This window comes from Lycorma delicatula, chromosome 4 (genome assembly GCF_047948215.1).
Source record: "Lycorma delicatula isolate Av1 chromosome 4, ASM4794821v1, whole genome shotgun sequence".
NCBI classification, from domain to species: Eukaryota; Metazoa; Arthropoda; class Insecta; order Hemiptera; family Fulgoridae; genus Lycorma; species Lycorma delicatula.
This window is the reverse complement of record NC_134458.1, coordinates 79,937,358-79,951,491: the sequence shown is the minus strand read 5'-3', so window position 1 is coordinate 79,951,491 and position 14,134 is coordinate 79,937,358. Positions and strand designations below refer to the sequence as shown.

At 26.7% G+C, this 14,134-nt stretch overlaps 1 protein-coding gene across 1 annotated transcript in view; it reads right to left on the bottom strand.

Annotated features, from left to right (window-relative positions):
* Positions 1-330: 330 nt before the first annotated feature.
* Positions 331-14,134, bottom strand: part of Lnpk (zinc-ribbon metal-binding protein lunapark) — a 68,651-nt gene continuing 54,847 nt past the window's right edge. Inside the window, exon 9 of the mRNA XM_075363409.1 lies at positions 331-13,640. Coding sequence (XP_075219524.1) covers positions 13,525-13,640 — 116 coding nt within the window. The 3' untranslated portion in view covers positions 331-13,524. The remainder of the gene's footprint in view (positions 13,641-14,134) is intronic.

The window sequence follows — 14,134 nt, the reverse complement described above, 5'->3', positions numbered from 1 at the left end:
CAATAAATATTGCTGCAAAAGAGATTCTTGCTACAGCGACGTTTCACTGTGTACATGGCAGGTGTTTCAGTGTCTGCCACATTGTATAGGCATATTCTTCTTATCAAAACAATGAAAAATGCTCATATATACATTGGTCTCAAAACAAAACACTTTTTTGCTTTCTATTATAAAACTCCAAAAAAATTAGGATTCAAGAAGCATGTTTTAGATTTAGAATAAATTTACTTTGTTAAATTGTCAATATCCAAATAAAATTTCAAGACAAAATTTGTAGAGAATTTAGTTCTAAGAAAATTGATGTAATTTCAGGTTAAAAGAAACAAAATAAAATTTAAAAATTATTTTTTATCGAAAACAAAACAGCGAAAAAAAAATTCCAGTACAAATGAGTTAAAAGGAAGACCTCTCTCTCAAAATAACTTTACAACAAAACCAAATTATTATTTAATACATCATTCATCAATTAACTTTGATAATGTAATATTAGCTAATCAAAATGTCCACTTTCAGTATCAATGCACATTTCAGCACGACTGCTTTTTCCAACATTCTTGGGCAGTTTATGGTAAACAAATCATGGGTAAAAGTTCACTTTCGTTGTCAGTTCTCTGAGCTTAAACTAATGTTTTACATGTATCCATGCAAAAAAATATAAAAACTCAAATAGGAGGATGCAACTGCTACATCTATTGCCTTGCTGGTTATGAATACAATATTTCATAGTAATAATCTAAATTTCAATTAATTTGTATTTCCACAAGTACAGCACAGTAACATAAAAAAAAAACACCAACAAATTACATGAATTTCCCGGCCTCGCTTCTGACATATGCTACGATAATTAATAGATTACAAGAGAATAGGTGAAAACTAAAATAGATTAAAATTTGTACATTTGATGGTTTTGAAGGAAGCAATTTTAAAAAATCTCTTCCCTGCAATTACTACTTGTGTTGAAGAGGCAATAAAAAGGCAAACAAATATACCTCTAATTTAATGTCATCAATGTCATATAAATGGAAGTCATCATTTCAAATTTTTTTTAAAAACTGTTCTGGGATATAAGCTTTAACTGCTGAAATTCATTACCCTCTCAACTCTCTTTAAAATATTTATCTAAATAAGACATTAGCATCTCTATAATATTATACACTAATAATTAGCTATTAAATTATAATAAAATTTGCAAAAAAAATAAGTTTTTAATTGTTATATTAATATCGGTCAAACCTATAGATTAAAAAAAAAAAAAAAGACGACTTTCAAAGTCCAATATATATGTTGTACTACAAAATTTTTAAGTCAACTTTTTCTGAGAATAAGCGAAATGAGGCCAGAGCATACATAGACATGCATGCATGTGTGCAAAGAATCTTCACTCATTTATAATGAAACATTCAGAATATTTTCTGCAGTGGTTGGTTTTCAATAAAAATGGATTTTTAAAAACTTTATTTGGTTTTTATTGGCTTATTACATCAATTGTTTCAGAATTAAGTCTACAAATTTTGGCTGTAAGTTTTTATGTTGCTAACAATTTAATAAATTTAATTTATGCCAAATCTGAAAAAGCTGTTTTTTTATCTTAATTCTGCATTTTACAACAATTTCCTCAGAAACTACTGGAGATAAAGTTGTAGATCCATTTTTCAATTTTTCATTTAAGAATGCATATCAAAACACTAATTTTTCTCAATAATTTGTGTACACATTTTAATATAGGTTTATTTGACCTTTAGGATGAAATTCTGGGCAAAATGTTTCACTAAATGTTACTAGAGAACTAAGCATTTCCACTTATACTTATGTGGACACTTCTCATTAGAAGAATATGTCTATAAAGTAACAAATTTGACATGCTCTGTGTGTGTGTATATATATATCAGATGTCTCACAAAGCAGCAGAAAGAATTTCAAGGATATTCTACAAGTGAAGATGAAGAAAAGATTTCATTTAAACATTGGCTAGGAAATGCTTGTTTTCAAGTTAGCAGCTTGTGATAAATTTCTCCCAAATTTCTGTTCCAAGAGTAAAATGATACTGAAATTCTTAGAATCTGAATTAAGGAGGTAAATATTTGATGAGGTGTTATTGATGAGAGTATGAAACTGAACCATCTATTTTTCAAAATAACTTAACAGGAAATGTGTTCTTAATTTTCTTAGAAAATATTTTGCCACCTCTTTTAGAAAATGTTCCATTATTAATAAGACAAGAAATTATTTCTCAACATGAAGTTGCTCATTCTCATTTTTGACAAGTTTGAATTAATTGAATATAAGATTTACAAACAAGTGTATCAGACATGGTGAACCAATTAACCGGCTTCCTAGATCATCTGATCTAATGCCAATCAACTACTACCTGTGGGGTCAAATAAAATTGTTAATACATGAAGAAAAGAATTAGCTGCAAAAATTTTTAATGCAGTTAAAGTTACACGAAAAAATCCTGATATATTAACAAGAGCAGACCAAGGAATTTTTAAACAAGCAAAATACTATGCAACAGTTAAGGAGACCATTTTTTAAAAAATAATTGTAATGTATTTTTATTTATTTTTAATGACTGATTTTGTTTTTAGATATTTTTCAATATTGAAATGTTTCTTACTTTTGGTTTAAAATTACAATACAATATAGTAGTACGGTCTAGATCTTAAATTGTTTTTTTTAATAAATATTTTTTAAATAGATTTTCTTATAATCAAATTCTCTAAAATTTGATTTTTTAATGGAAATTTAAAGAAGTAATTGTTGTCAAACATAAAAAACTTTATTTTGTAATACCCATTTTTTGTTTTGTTTTACAAAAAACCTTAAATAATTACTAGATACAGACCTGGAACCTGTTTTATTCAACTTTTAGGTGAAAACCACAAGAAATCATTAAATCTTATCCTTTAAGTTCCAAGAATTTCAGTTCAGCTTCATTTCACCCTTGGAGCGTAAATCAGAGTGAAATTTTTCATAAGCTAATAACTTAATAAAGAAACAATTCCTGACCCATGTTTATATGAGTTTTTTCTTTATTTTCATTTGTAGAACATGTGTTGAAATTCTTTCTGTTTCTTCATGGGACACCTTGTGTATACATATAGTGTTTCAGGAAGTTTTTCATACTTTATAGGCATATTCTTCTAATCAAAAATCCATACTGATATGGACTTACAAATACTTTGTTTTCTAAATACGTTTAGCAAAATATTTCTTGTCTATAAGTCAAATAAATCAATAATGATTTTAAATGCATTCTTACTTGAAAAAATGGGTTCACTAGGTTCTGAGAAAATTTTTGTAAAAAAAAGGTTTGCTATAAATCTACTTTGTTAAATTGCCTATAACCAAATAAAACTTCAAAACAAAAATTGTAGAATTTATGTAATTAAAGGTCAATAAAAACCAAATAAAAAGTTTTTTTAAAATCCATTTTTATTGATAACAAATAGATTTCTTAATGAAACACCCTACATATAAAATGTAGAACAAGTGACGTACAACAAATCATTATGTATTTTTTGTGGTTATTATTACTATAAAACCAGCACAGAAAATTTTAATCTGTGGTGATAAGAAAAGGCTGATCCTTATCTTACTTTTACTCTGGCCACTTAGCACTGTGATCAATTTTTTTTTTTAATGAATAATTAACTACCTTGAAATCACAGAAGGGTGGACATTATAAAAAAGAAAGATAAGGCTTCCCCAGTAATTAAAACACAATTCTATAAATTCATTTCACATGATATACTATCCATATTGGTATCAGATTTTCAGTTAAAAAATTTCTTTGCTTAAGTACAAAAATGAATAATTTTACAGAATAAATAACTATTATAAAATTTAATACTAAAATTAGCTGTATTATAACTTAAAACTTTATATAATCATTTACAATCAAAAAGAACTTCTTCATTCAGTAATGGGTCTTGATATTCCATTGCCAAAAAAATAAAATTAATACAACATCCACTAATACAATAAAAAATAAAATCACCAAATCTATTATGTATATAGAAAGAAAAATTAACCAAATATGACTAGTTATATCATACAAAAAAAGAAGAAAATTATAACAACATTTTTATTCTTTAACCTGGAAAATGTATTAAAGATTGCAAATTAACTTAAATTGTAAACAATACCATTTTTTAAGTACAATAAAGAAATATGGAGTTAAAATAATCACTACATAAAACAACACAATGTTTATATGAATACACCATAAAAACAAGTATTATTAACTTAAAGTAGGGAATAATTTATAAATAGTTGATTTCACAAACTTGCTTTGATAACAGGACACTTTTCACATTTAAGTGATTTAACAATACAATAAAAATTAACTTTTGGTTTAAAATATTATGTGTATACATATTTTATAATAATTACAGCATTAATAATGTTTTGTAAAACACACTTGTTAAAAAATAAATACTCACATATATATTCTTACAATTTATAAATAATTATTTAACCTGTTTATAATATACTTATAATTACATATATTTACACACTTCTCATATGTTTTTAAAACTACAACAGAAAAAATTCTCATTAACTCATTTGTTCATATCAAATGTAATGCAATTACTTTTTAATATCAATTTCTATCATATATTTTATATTAAATAAAAATTACATTATCAGATTAAAGAAATATTAATTCAAAATAAAATACCAAACATATATATAATTTTACATTGGAATTATTAATAATGAGTTATTTAAAACTATTATTTTAACAAAACAAACCAAATCAAATGTATACTTAACATTTTACAAATCTCAGAATAATTTTAATTACATTTGTGACTTCCTTTATCACCAAATGTTACCTTAAATAACTGAACATCCTAAATTCATGAACAAAGAAAAAAAAAAATTAAGGATACCTACAAATTTCTTTACAGATCAGACTGTGGCTTATACAGAAGAGGGGATTTTTATAATACTACTTTCTTTTCTGATATAAGACCTTAATAAAAAAGTAAAAGATTACAAAACGCAGACTTAATGTCAAAAATATATACTATTTCCTATCAATTTCTGTTGTACCACTGCAGTTACAAGTAACAGCTAACGATACAAATTTTTTAAACTGAGAATAGATAATATAGGAAGGATGCAATTTTGTTAAAATATTTCTGGTTCCAATAGCTTGGAAATTGCAAATAACTGTAAAATATATGATGTATTTGTAATTTCCTGCAACCATATTTTTCATTATAAATTATTATATCATTTAAAAATTTGAAATAACTATAATTTATATACACATATAAAATACATGAGTATTAGCAGAAGGTTTTCAATAAGAACACAGTCAGTGTTTGTTGATTATACAATTGAAAATTAATTAAAATAAAATATATATATATACACACACACACAAGATCTCAACAGACCAGAATATTTAACAAAATAATAAGCAATGCATAGAAACATTCTTTTAAAAGAAAGTGCAGTATGTTAACAATTTTGTAACCACTGTAATTTGTTGATCTACACAATACAATATTCAGAGCTTCCATGGAGATCAGATGACCTTACATTTAACAAAAAAACCTAACTGAAAACAAACTTTTCAACAAAAAAAGCATTTGTTACAGTTACCTGCAGATTTAAACTTTTTGACTTTAACATGAAACAATCCATTTGTTTGTCTGTAAGACTGAAGCTTAATTGTATATAATCATGTTTAAAAAGGAGCAAATAACAAATGTAAATTTTGAGAAGGTAGTTGACAAATCAGTTAATTTGTGATCAAATGAGTTAATAATACTCTGTCATTAATTTAAAAAAATGAATGGTATTATATTTGTTAAAAAAAAAAAAAAACATACTTGATAGCAGAAGTTTATAATCTATGAGTTTTTTGTGCCCTGATGCAACATTACATAATTGAATTCATTAAAGTTTTTTTTATGTTAACTTATTTTTTTTTAATACTGTTCTTAACAGCTTGAACAATTTTTCTGAAAGAAAAAACAAGTAAATAGAAAAAATGTATGATTAAGGTAGCTTTAGTTATTAGACTGAATTAGAAGAGTTATAGTAATAGTTGGTACATCAATGATTATTAAATAAATTTGTCCTGGGTAATACTTCCCAGCAAGTTAAAGCATATTTTAAATCATAACTACTACTATATTTTAAATCATAAGACAGCAGTTACCCATTGGTAACTGCTGTCTTATCTTTAAAAAACAGCAGTGTCACATAAACTACAGTAAAATTCTGAAACAGACACACCTCATCTACACCACTCTCGATAATAAAATTTTCATGATTTTAAAACCATAAGAATAATGTATTTTCATGTTTGCTAACTCAGTGCTCAAACTATTTGGGTTCAATCACCTTCTGATGTAACCAAAATTATATTAATCTTCTGGGTACTATGGAAATGTATTCAAGAAAATAGTTAGTGTTGTGCAATTAATAGAAACATTGCACTGTAAAGGGAAATTCCAGTAAAGTTGTAATACTACTCTTTGCAAGGCCACTTTTGTTGGTTGTTTTGTAAAAGATGTGTTCACAGTTGTTTGTCTTTTATAATCTAGTGTTACATTACAGATTCAGTGTTTGTAAAATTATTAATTAGATTTAATTTTTTCTACGTACCACGTAATTTTTTACTGTGATTATTTTGTTAAATTTTTTGATGGTCTTACTCCAAAAAATTAACTAAAATCATAACTTTCCTTAAACGTTCTTTATTATCTAAATGTCAAATTGCAGCATGAAGTGGGGTGAGTTTAAAAGCTCATCATCTGCCTGAAAAAAAAGGCTGGATTTGTCAATCACAAAAAGAAGAAAGACTACTAAGAGACATCTTGCTAACAAGGTTATCAAAAAATAACCCTAAGATATCAATTCATGATCTTTATAGGGAAACAACTGGTTCAGTGTCGGTTGAAACTCATGTTTTAACTGTTTATAGGATGCTTGAACAAGGTCGGAAAGCATGTTGTAATTGGGACCTTTGAGGACTAGTTGAAAGCGGTTTTATCCAATGAACTGCACTTCGTTAAGGAAGGGAAACATCTGTAAGTTTGTTCAAAGGGCAGATGAAGAATCTGTTTTTCTTCCAAATATAATTTTCAGTCAATGAAATGCCAGTAAAAAAATGTGTGTGATTTTTTTTCTGTTGAGGGACCTCATTGAATTGCTGCATCAAATAAAGTTGAATACAGAAAACTAGACTGCACTGCTTTAGACTGGGTATGAAACAATAAATTCTCAACATTAGAGAATTTATGGGTCATATGTAAGAGGGAAATGAGGAAGTAAGACTGCACAATAAAGGAGAAAATGATGAACAATGCAATCCACACATGGCTTCAGAATGAAAACTTTAAAGAACAATATGTAAAACTAATCCAATCTATACCAGAAAGAGTGAAAGAGGAGATAAAATATAAAGGTGGAATATTTCATACTAAGAAAATTTTACAGTGTAAACGAAATGTAGGAAATCATTAAAATTGAAAAATGTTTTTATTAATTTTCATAACACTGCAACTTTGTATTTTGTTTCCTAATTTACCCTTCATTATATAATGCCGCTATCAACTGGAATTTTATTTTTAAACCATTTAATTATACAGAAAAATAACTGGAAAAATTACAGGCAGTGTCTTATATAGATCAATGTCTTTGAATATGTTTGTTTGTGAATATGAAGGTCAAATAAAAATTATATGTATATCAGTACAGAAATGTGGATTATCATTACAAGTATTATTTTATAATAGCAGATAAAACCAGCAATTTTCTAATATTTGAAAAGCCAAAAATAGCTGGTTATTTGAAAACATCTGTTAAATAAAATTATTATGGGATAAAAACAAAGTTCTCAAATCATCAGATAAAGCTTATTGTGTGAGAGATGAATATTTCAAAAACATCACTCTTCAGAGTACGTTAATGTTTTCAATTAAAAGGAAGCAATTAGTTACAGTTCTTATCGGTTTAGCAAGTTTTATGAAAATAACCAAATTAAGTTTTGATGGTCTACTTTATCAACTGTAATTGAAGTCAATACAAGAACATGATAAGCAAGCACATTTCTTATTTTTGCCAATTTTATTAACACAATATCAATGCCATTATCAAATAGGTGGAGATTGATATCATTCACATCTAGCTGGAGACAACTGTAAGTGGTTTGATGAGGGTCTAGTTAAAAGAAGTTTCACTGTAAATAACTTATATAAAAAATTAAGGGAAAGTGGTAGAAAAGGAAATAACTACATTAAATTTTAAAACTTCAGTTTTTTTTTTAAAGATAAATAAATAAAATTAAAATAAAGTTAAAAATCTAACAATACCTCAATACAATACAAGTTATATTTAAAATATTTTAAAAAGGGTCTTTCAATACTTGTATATAATGAAAGTTTCTCTTATCAAATGTACATGCAAATTGATAAATGAACCATGAGTTGCAGATCACATATCTATAATTGACAAACAGTTAAAACTAATCACTACACCAAATTTAACAAAATTTGTTGAATACTTAAAAAAATAATTAACAATTGCAGGTAGTAATAGACTCGATCCAAAACAGTTCATAAAAATATTTAAATTAAATCCACAACTACACTGAATCATTTTTAATGATAACACTATATAGAAAAAAATTAGAATAAAATTAATTTATGCTTCTTATAGATTTAAATTAACTTTAAAACATGCTGAATGCAAGATATAAAAAATAAAATCATTTACAATTTTTAACAGTATTAAAAATAGCAAATAGTTAAGAATCTTGTCTAGCAAGACAATGCTGAGACAGGTCAATCATGTGACAGGTCAATCATGTGGTTGGAAAGCTTGGTGATTTGGAATGGTGAAAGAATCCTTCGCAGCCAGAAGCATCTTGAATGATCTACGAATACTTCCTAAGTCTTTTTTCCTATGCAATATGGGGATATATATGGATGACTGTAAAAAAGGAAAACGATTAGTGTTCAGAAAGCTTTTACATGTTGTAGTAAAGAATGGATTTGCAGAATAACAATTAATGACATGATAATCAATAGTATTAATGACATGACAATTAATAATATTAATGACATGAGTTTCACTTCGTTTCTGTTTAACTATGTTGATATGATAGCTACAACTGACCTGCACAATATTTATACTTAACCCAACAATACGCCCAAAATGTAATTTTTAGTATATAGGATTGAACTATAAGATAGAATAATTCTGAGCACAGCACAATACAAGTCTGGCACAGAATGATACATACCATAAATAAGACAATGCACTTGCTTTGAATCTGTACATTTAAAAAAAGTAATCTTCAAACTTTTATTTTTGTATTAAGACATCATAACAAAAATCTTAAACCTAGATAGTCAGATTTATATCTTTAAAAACAAGATGCTTTAAAATTGTTCGGGATTTAGTTTTTTACAAAAAATTTTATCGGCATCATTTCTATGGTAACTGATACGTGGTAAGAAAACTGCACCTACCACTACTTAAACTTAGGTACTCTAAACAAACTAGTTTAAATTATATTGGTTTTGATAAGGCATATATTTAAGGGATATCTTATGAATTCTGTTTAGCTTAGTGGAGTTAAAAACCTAGTCAACTGTATAAAAATCTAATTGGCATAGTTTACAGTTAATATGAAATAATGTTTAGAAACCTTAACAGTTTGTCATATTCTTAGATTTAATTGTAGGTGTACAGCCATAGTTAACTAGATCACTAATTATATTGTTTGAATTATATTTTTTACAATATAAACACTGTTTTAAGAAGGTTGAATAAATATTTTAATTTTAGATTTTATCAAGAAAGGTACATAAATATTCATTTATTTCAAACCAGCATGTTTTTTTTAATCTGTGCTTCAGGAATATATTTTCATTATCATAAAATAAACTAAATTACATTTTGCTAATGACCATGATAAAAGTCTTATTTAATTAGACATGTACAAAATTAATGAAAAATAAAAACAAATTTTAAGTGTAAGAGATATTGAGAAGACTGATACAGGGAATATGATGTTGGAAGTAATTCCTTTAAATGAAGATAAAATCATACTCGTTTTATTACTGCAATGAAAGTGAAAAATTAATTGATCTAAACTTAAAATATATTAAATCTGTTTGCATCACTTACTGCATTATTTAAAAAAATCATTTTATAACTATTCCGAAGATACCTTTTTCACTTTAATTCACTGAAACCACTTACTAATATCTTATAAACTGACACCAAATTACAAGGTTCAAAAAACAAGTCCCAACCCCCCCAAAAAAAAGCTTAAAGGTTAAGGAAATAATAAAACCAAATGTAACAAGTTTAAATATACTTTCTGATCTTGTTTATTAAATTTTATTTACTTTGTGGATCTTTATGTATTTTCTGGTGGTGGTATCTCATAAAAGTAAGTTTCTTTTCCATAAATTTATAAGTGTCATTTTTAATACCTACTAACAATTTTCATTCCATGTATATAAATAATTAAGAACTTCATACAAATCCTAAATAAGAGTTTTGGGAAAAGTACAATTAGATTAAATAAGGGATGATAAACATGAAAATGTCATAAGTGCATAGTCCTATTTTTGAAAATCTAATTTTTCATAATTAACAGAATCATAAAAACTATAACTTAACTAAAAGTACTGTACTTAAACTGATAATTTACCCAAAAAATAAAAATGTTAAATAACAAATTAGTTTTTGTTTTAAATGATTTTCAGTTATGCCCAAGATTATAGCACAATTCAGTTAAACTTTGATGCGTGTGGGTTTAAACGAACCCATGGAAAAAAGTAACTTTTAATTTAATACGAAAGTCAATGTTTGACTTTTAGATCACGGGCATCCACTATAAGAGTAAAAAATAACTATCTAAAATAGCAAAAATAAAACCCTGGGCGTAAATGGGTTAAATATTTTAAAAAATTATGTAATTATGAAATAATGGTTAAATAAAACAATTTTGTATAAAACAAATAATGCTACAATGCTGTACTGTAAAAAATGGAGAAAATAAATATAAAAGTTTACAAATGAGGAAAAACAAAATGTAGATAAAAACACCTTATAGGATTATGAAATTCACTTGAATAAAAACAATGAAGAATTAACAGGCATCTCTTGAAACTGTTCAGTTATTTTTTTTTAATCTTCCTTAGTATATATGAAATGAGCTGTAATGTTATATTTTTGGGAAAAATGGATAGGAAAAAACTTGTAGACAATTAGGGTTAGAAAATAAACAAGTTGATATTTTAGTCAAAAAAGGTCCCAGGAACCATTTATTAAACCCAAACAAGCCTTTGGAATTATCACAACACTAGCTAAAACAGCAATAAAGCATGGGTCTCTGAAGAAATAATTAAATGATGTAAAGCCACCCCTTCATTACTCTACAGACTTTTCATTTAAGAACCTAATCTTACTAAATCTTCTCTTGAACAATCTTGAGAATAAGTTTCTCTAGACATGTTATATTCCTGAATAAACCAACGGGTATTTTTTTTTTAAAGAAAGGCTACTATGTAGACCATATCAAGAATCCAATGAAAATGGTAGCTATATACTCCTGGATGAGGCAATCCAAAACCAAACAAATAATCTTTTGAGTATCCTCTTTTTCAGGCTTAGATTGTAATTTTACAGATTAGATTCTGCAACTTACCAAGGACAAAGAACTCCACTAGAAGAATTAGAAGCCTTAGAGTGCAAAAAAATCTTTCAAATCAAGGTTTGATTCACTCTACAAAAAATATAAACATACAAAGTGCACAATCTCAGAAGGCAATTTCACTGAGTCCCAATCTTTAATGACAGTTTTATAATCTATATAAAAGAAAATACTATGAAAATGTGACGTTAAGAATAATAACAGTTCATAACATTATATGATAATTAAATATTATAGGATGATCTCAAACAAATTTAAAAACAGTTTATCAAACAAAAAAGCCAACTTCTTTTTAAGATAATCTTATTACTTTGGATCGGTACACAGATATTAATTTAAGGTTTACTACTTATTCATTATAAGGGAGAATTAAAAAATATTATTGGTTACAAAGAAAATATGAAACATACTTTTTCATAAAAGGAGTGAATAATTTTGGGTAGTTTATAAATGTTAAGAATTTTAAGTAATATGTAACAGGCAAGACACAAAATTACAAAATGTAATATAGACAAAAATAACAGTGGGAGAGGTTTACCTTCCGTGATACATCCTAAGTCTGTAGAAGTATTACCTAATCTGAAATCTGGATTTTATTAGGCAGTTGTACTACAGCTGAAACATATTTAAATAGTTTCAACAGGTAAAACCAATGGGATACAGTCCATGATAAAGCATAGGATGGAGATTCTAATGATAATAAAGAGATTATCTATAACAGAATGATGAAGTTTGCAAAATAGCTGAACTTTGGAGGATTCATTTTTAGATAGAGAGTAACTCACAAACAGAAATGAATGTACTGATACACTGGACTACATATTTATAAATTATGGAAACATTTATACATAAATAAGTATTAAATATTTCAGACACCAAAGTTATAATTTTCAAGTTTTTCACTTTTTAAATTTACTTCCAACTAGCACCAATTTACAGCATTTTTATGAGAAATAGCCTGTAACTGTACATTCACTTTTCAGAATAAACAGAGATAAACCAAGAGATGCCTGTATACTTACACAAACACCGATATAATAAACTACAGTTATCTTATAACCCCCTTTAAATCAGTGGTAAAGCTCTAATAATATATTTACATACATACACAAGTATTCATTAAGCAACAGTCCTTTCAAAAACTAACTCAATACAATACAATATTGATAGGAAACTGTAAAAGCTTACAGTACACTGAATTACCAATTATGTAAATAATATAACTACACATATTTAAACTAGAATAAAATAATATAAGTAATTTTAAATTAAGTAAAAATGAAAACTGACAAAAAATAAGTGCCAAACTTAACTGTAGAGTCAATTCAGGAAAAAATAAATTCAGAGATTCTATACAAAGGAACACATGGGTATAAATAAATACTTTCACAGAACACACATTAAAAAATGAATATAACAGATCAAAGAGAAACAAATACACAAAAAATTAAATAATTGAAATACTGTACTACATGCACACAAGGAGAGGTAATAATAAAGTATGTATGACATTTATTTAAATAAATATTTGACTCTACTTCATAAATGTAAAAAAAAAAAAGAAACAGAAAGGTTTAATAACTTAAATTTCAGTAATGCAAATAATTACGATCTTGCAATTATAACGCGTATTAAAGCAGTAATTAAGAAAGATAATTTTGACCAACGATGGATCAATTCATCACTGTCTTTTGTTTAGCACGTTAAAAAAAATCCAACAATTAAATTAACATAAAGCGTTTGGAATTAATTACGAAAGGCAAAGGCAAATACATTTATATAAATACTAATTCAAATACAATAATAACTTATTAAATAATTCCCTATCAATCAACTTTTAAATCATCTTTTTTTAATGGTTCTGTGATTTCTTCATTTTCTTCTTTTGGTGAGTTGTTGTCTTCATTCTCCTCAATTGTTTCTGGTGAAATAATTTCAACTCCTATAAAAAGAAAAAAAGATCACACTAAATAGAAGAATATTACATTACTTTCATAATCTCCTTGGTTTTCTATCTAACGGTGATAAAGCCTTTCCATAATAGCTGTGAGCAAGTACCTCTACAGACATAAATATATGTCGCAACCTGATAAAACTACTCAGTGTACAAAAAATAATGTCAGGGTTTTAATTTGTTATAATATCTCTTGGATGAGGTGAACAGTGTTGATTTAAGGCTAGAATTAAAGAGCAAAAAGGACAGTTTTTGTTGCATGCATGACTGTAGATTCCTTATCTTTTTGCTCGACAGCTCCACTAGCAAAGACGGCAACTCTTGAACAGAAAGCCTTCTGTGTTCCATAGAAAATTTCATAATGTTCCTCCAAGTGACAATAACATAAATCGACACCATGATCAGTTTGGAGCAACTGATTGTCAGTGTAAAGGGAAGAGTATGGAACAACCAAAAGTGTCTGAAGAAAATGTTGAGCATGT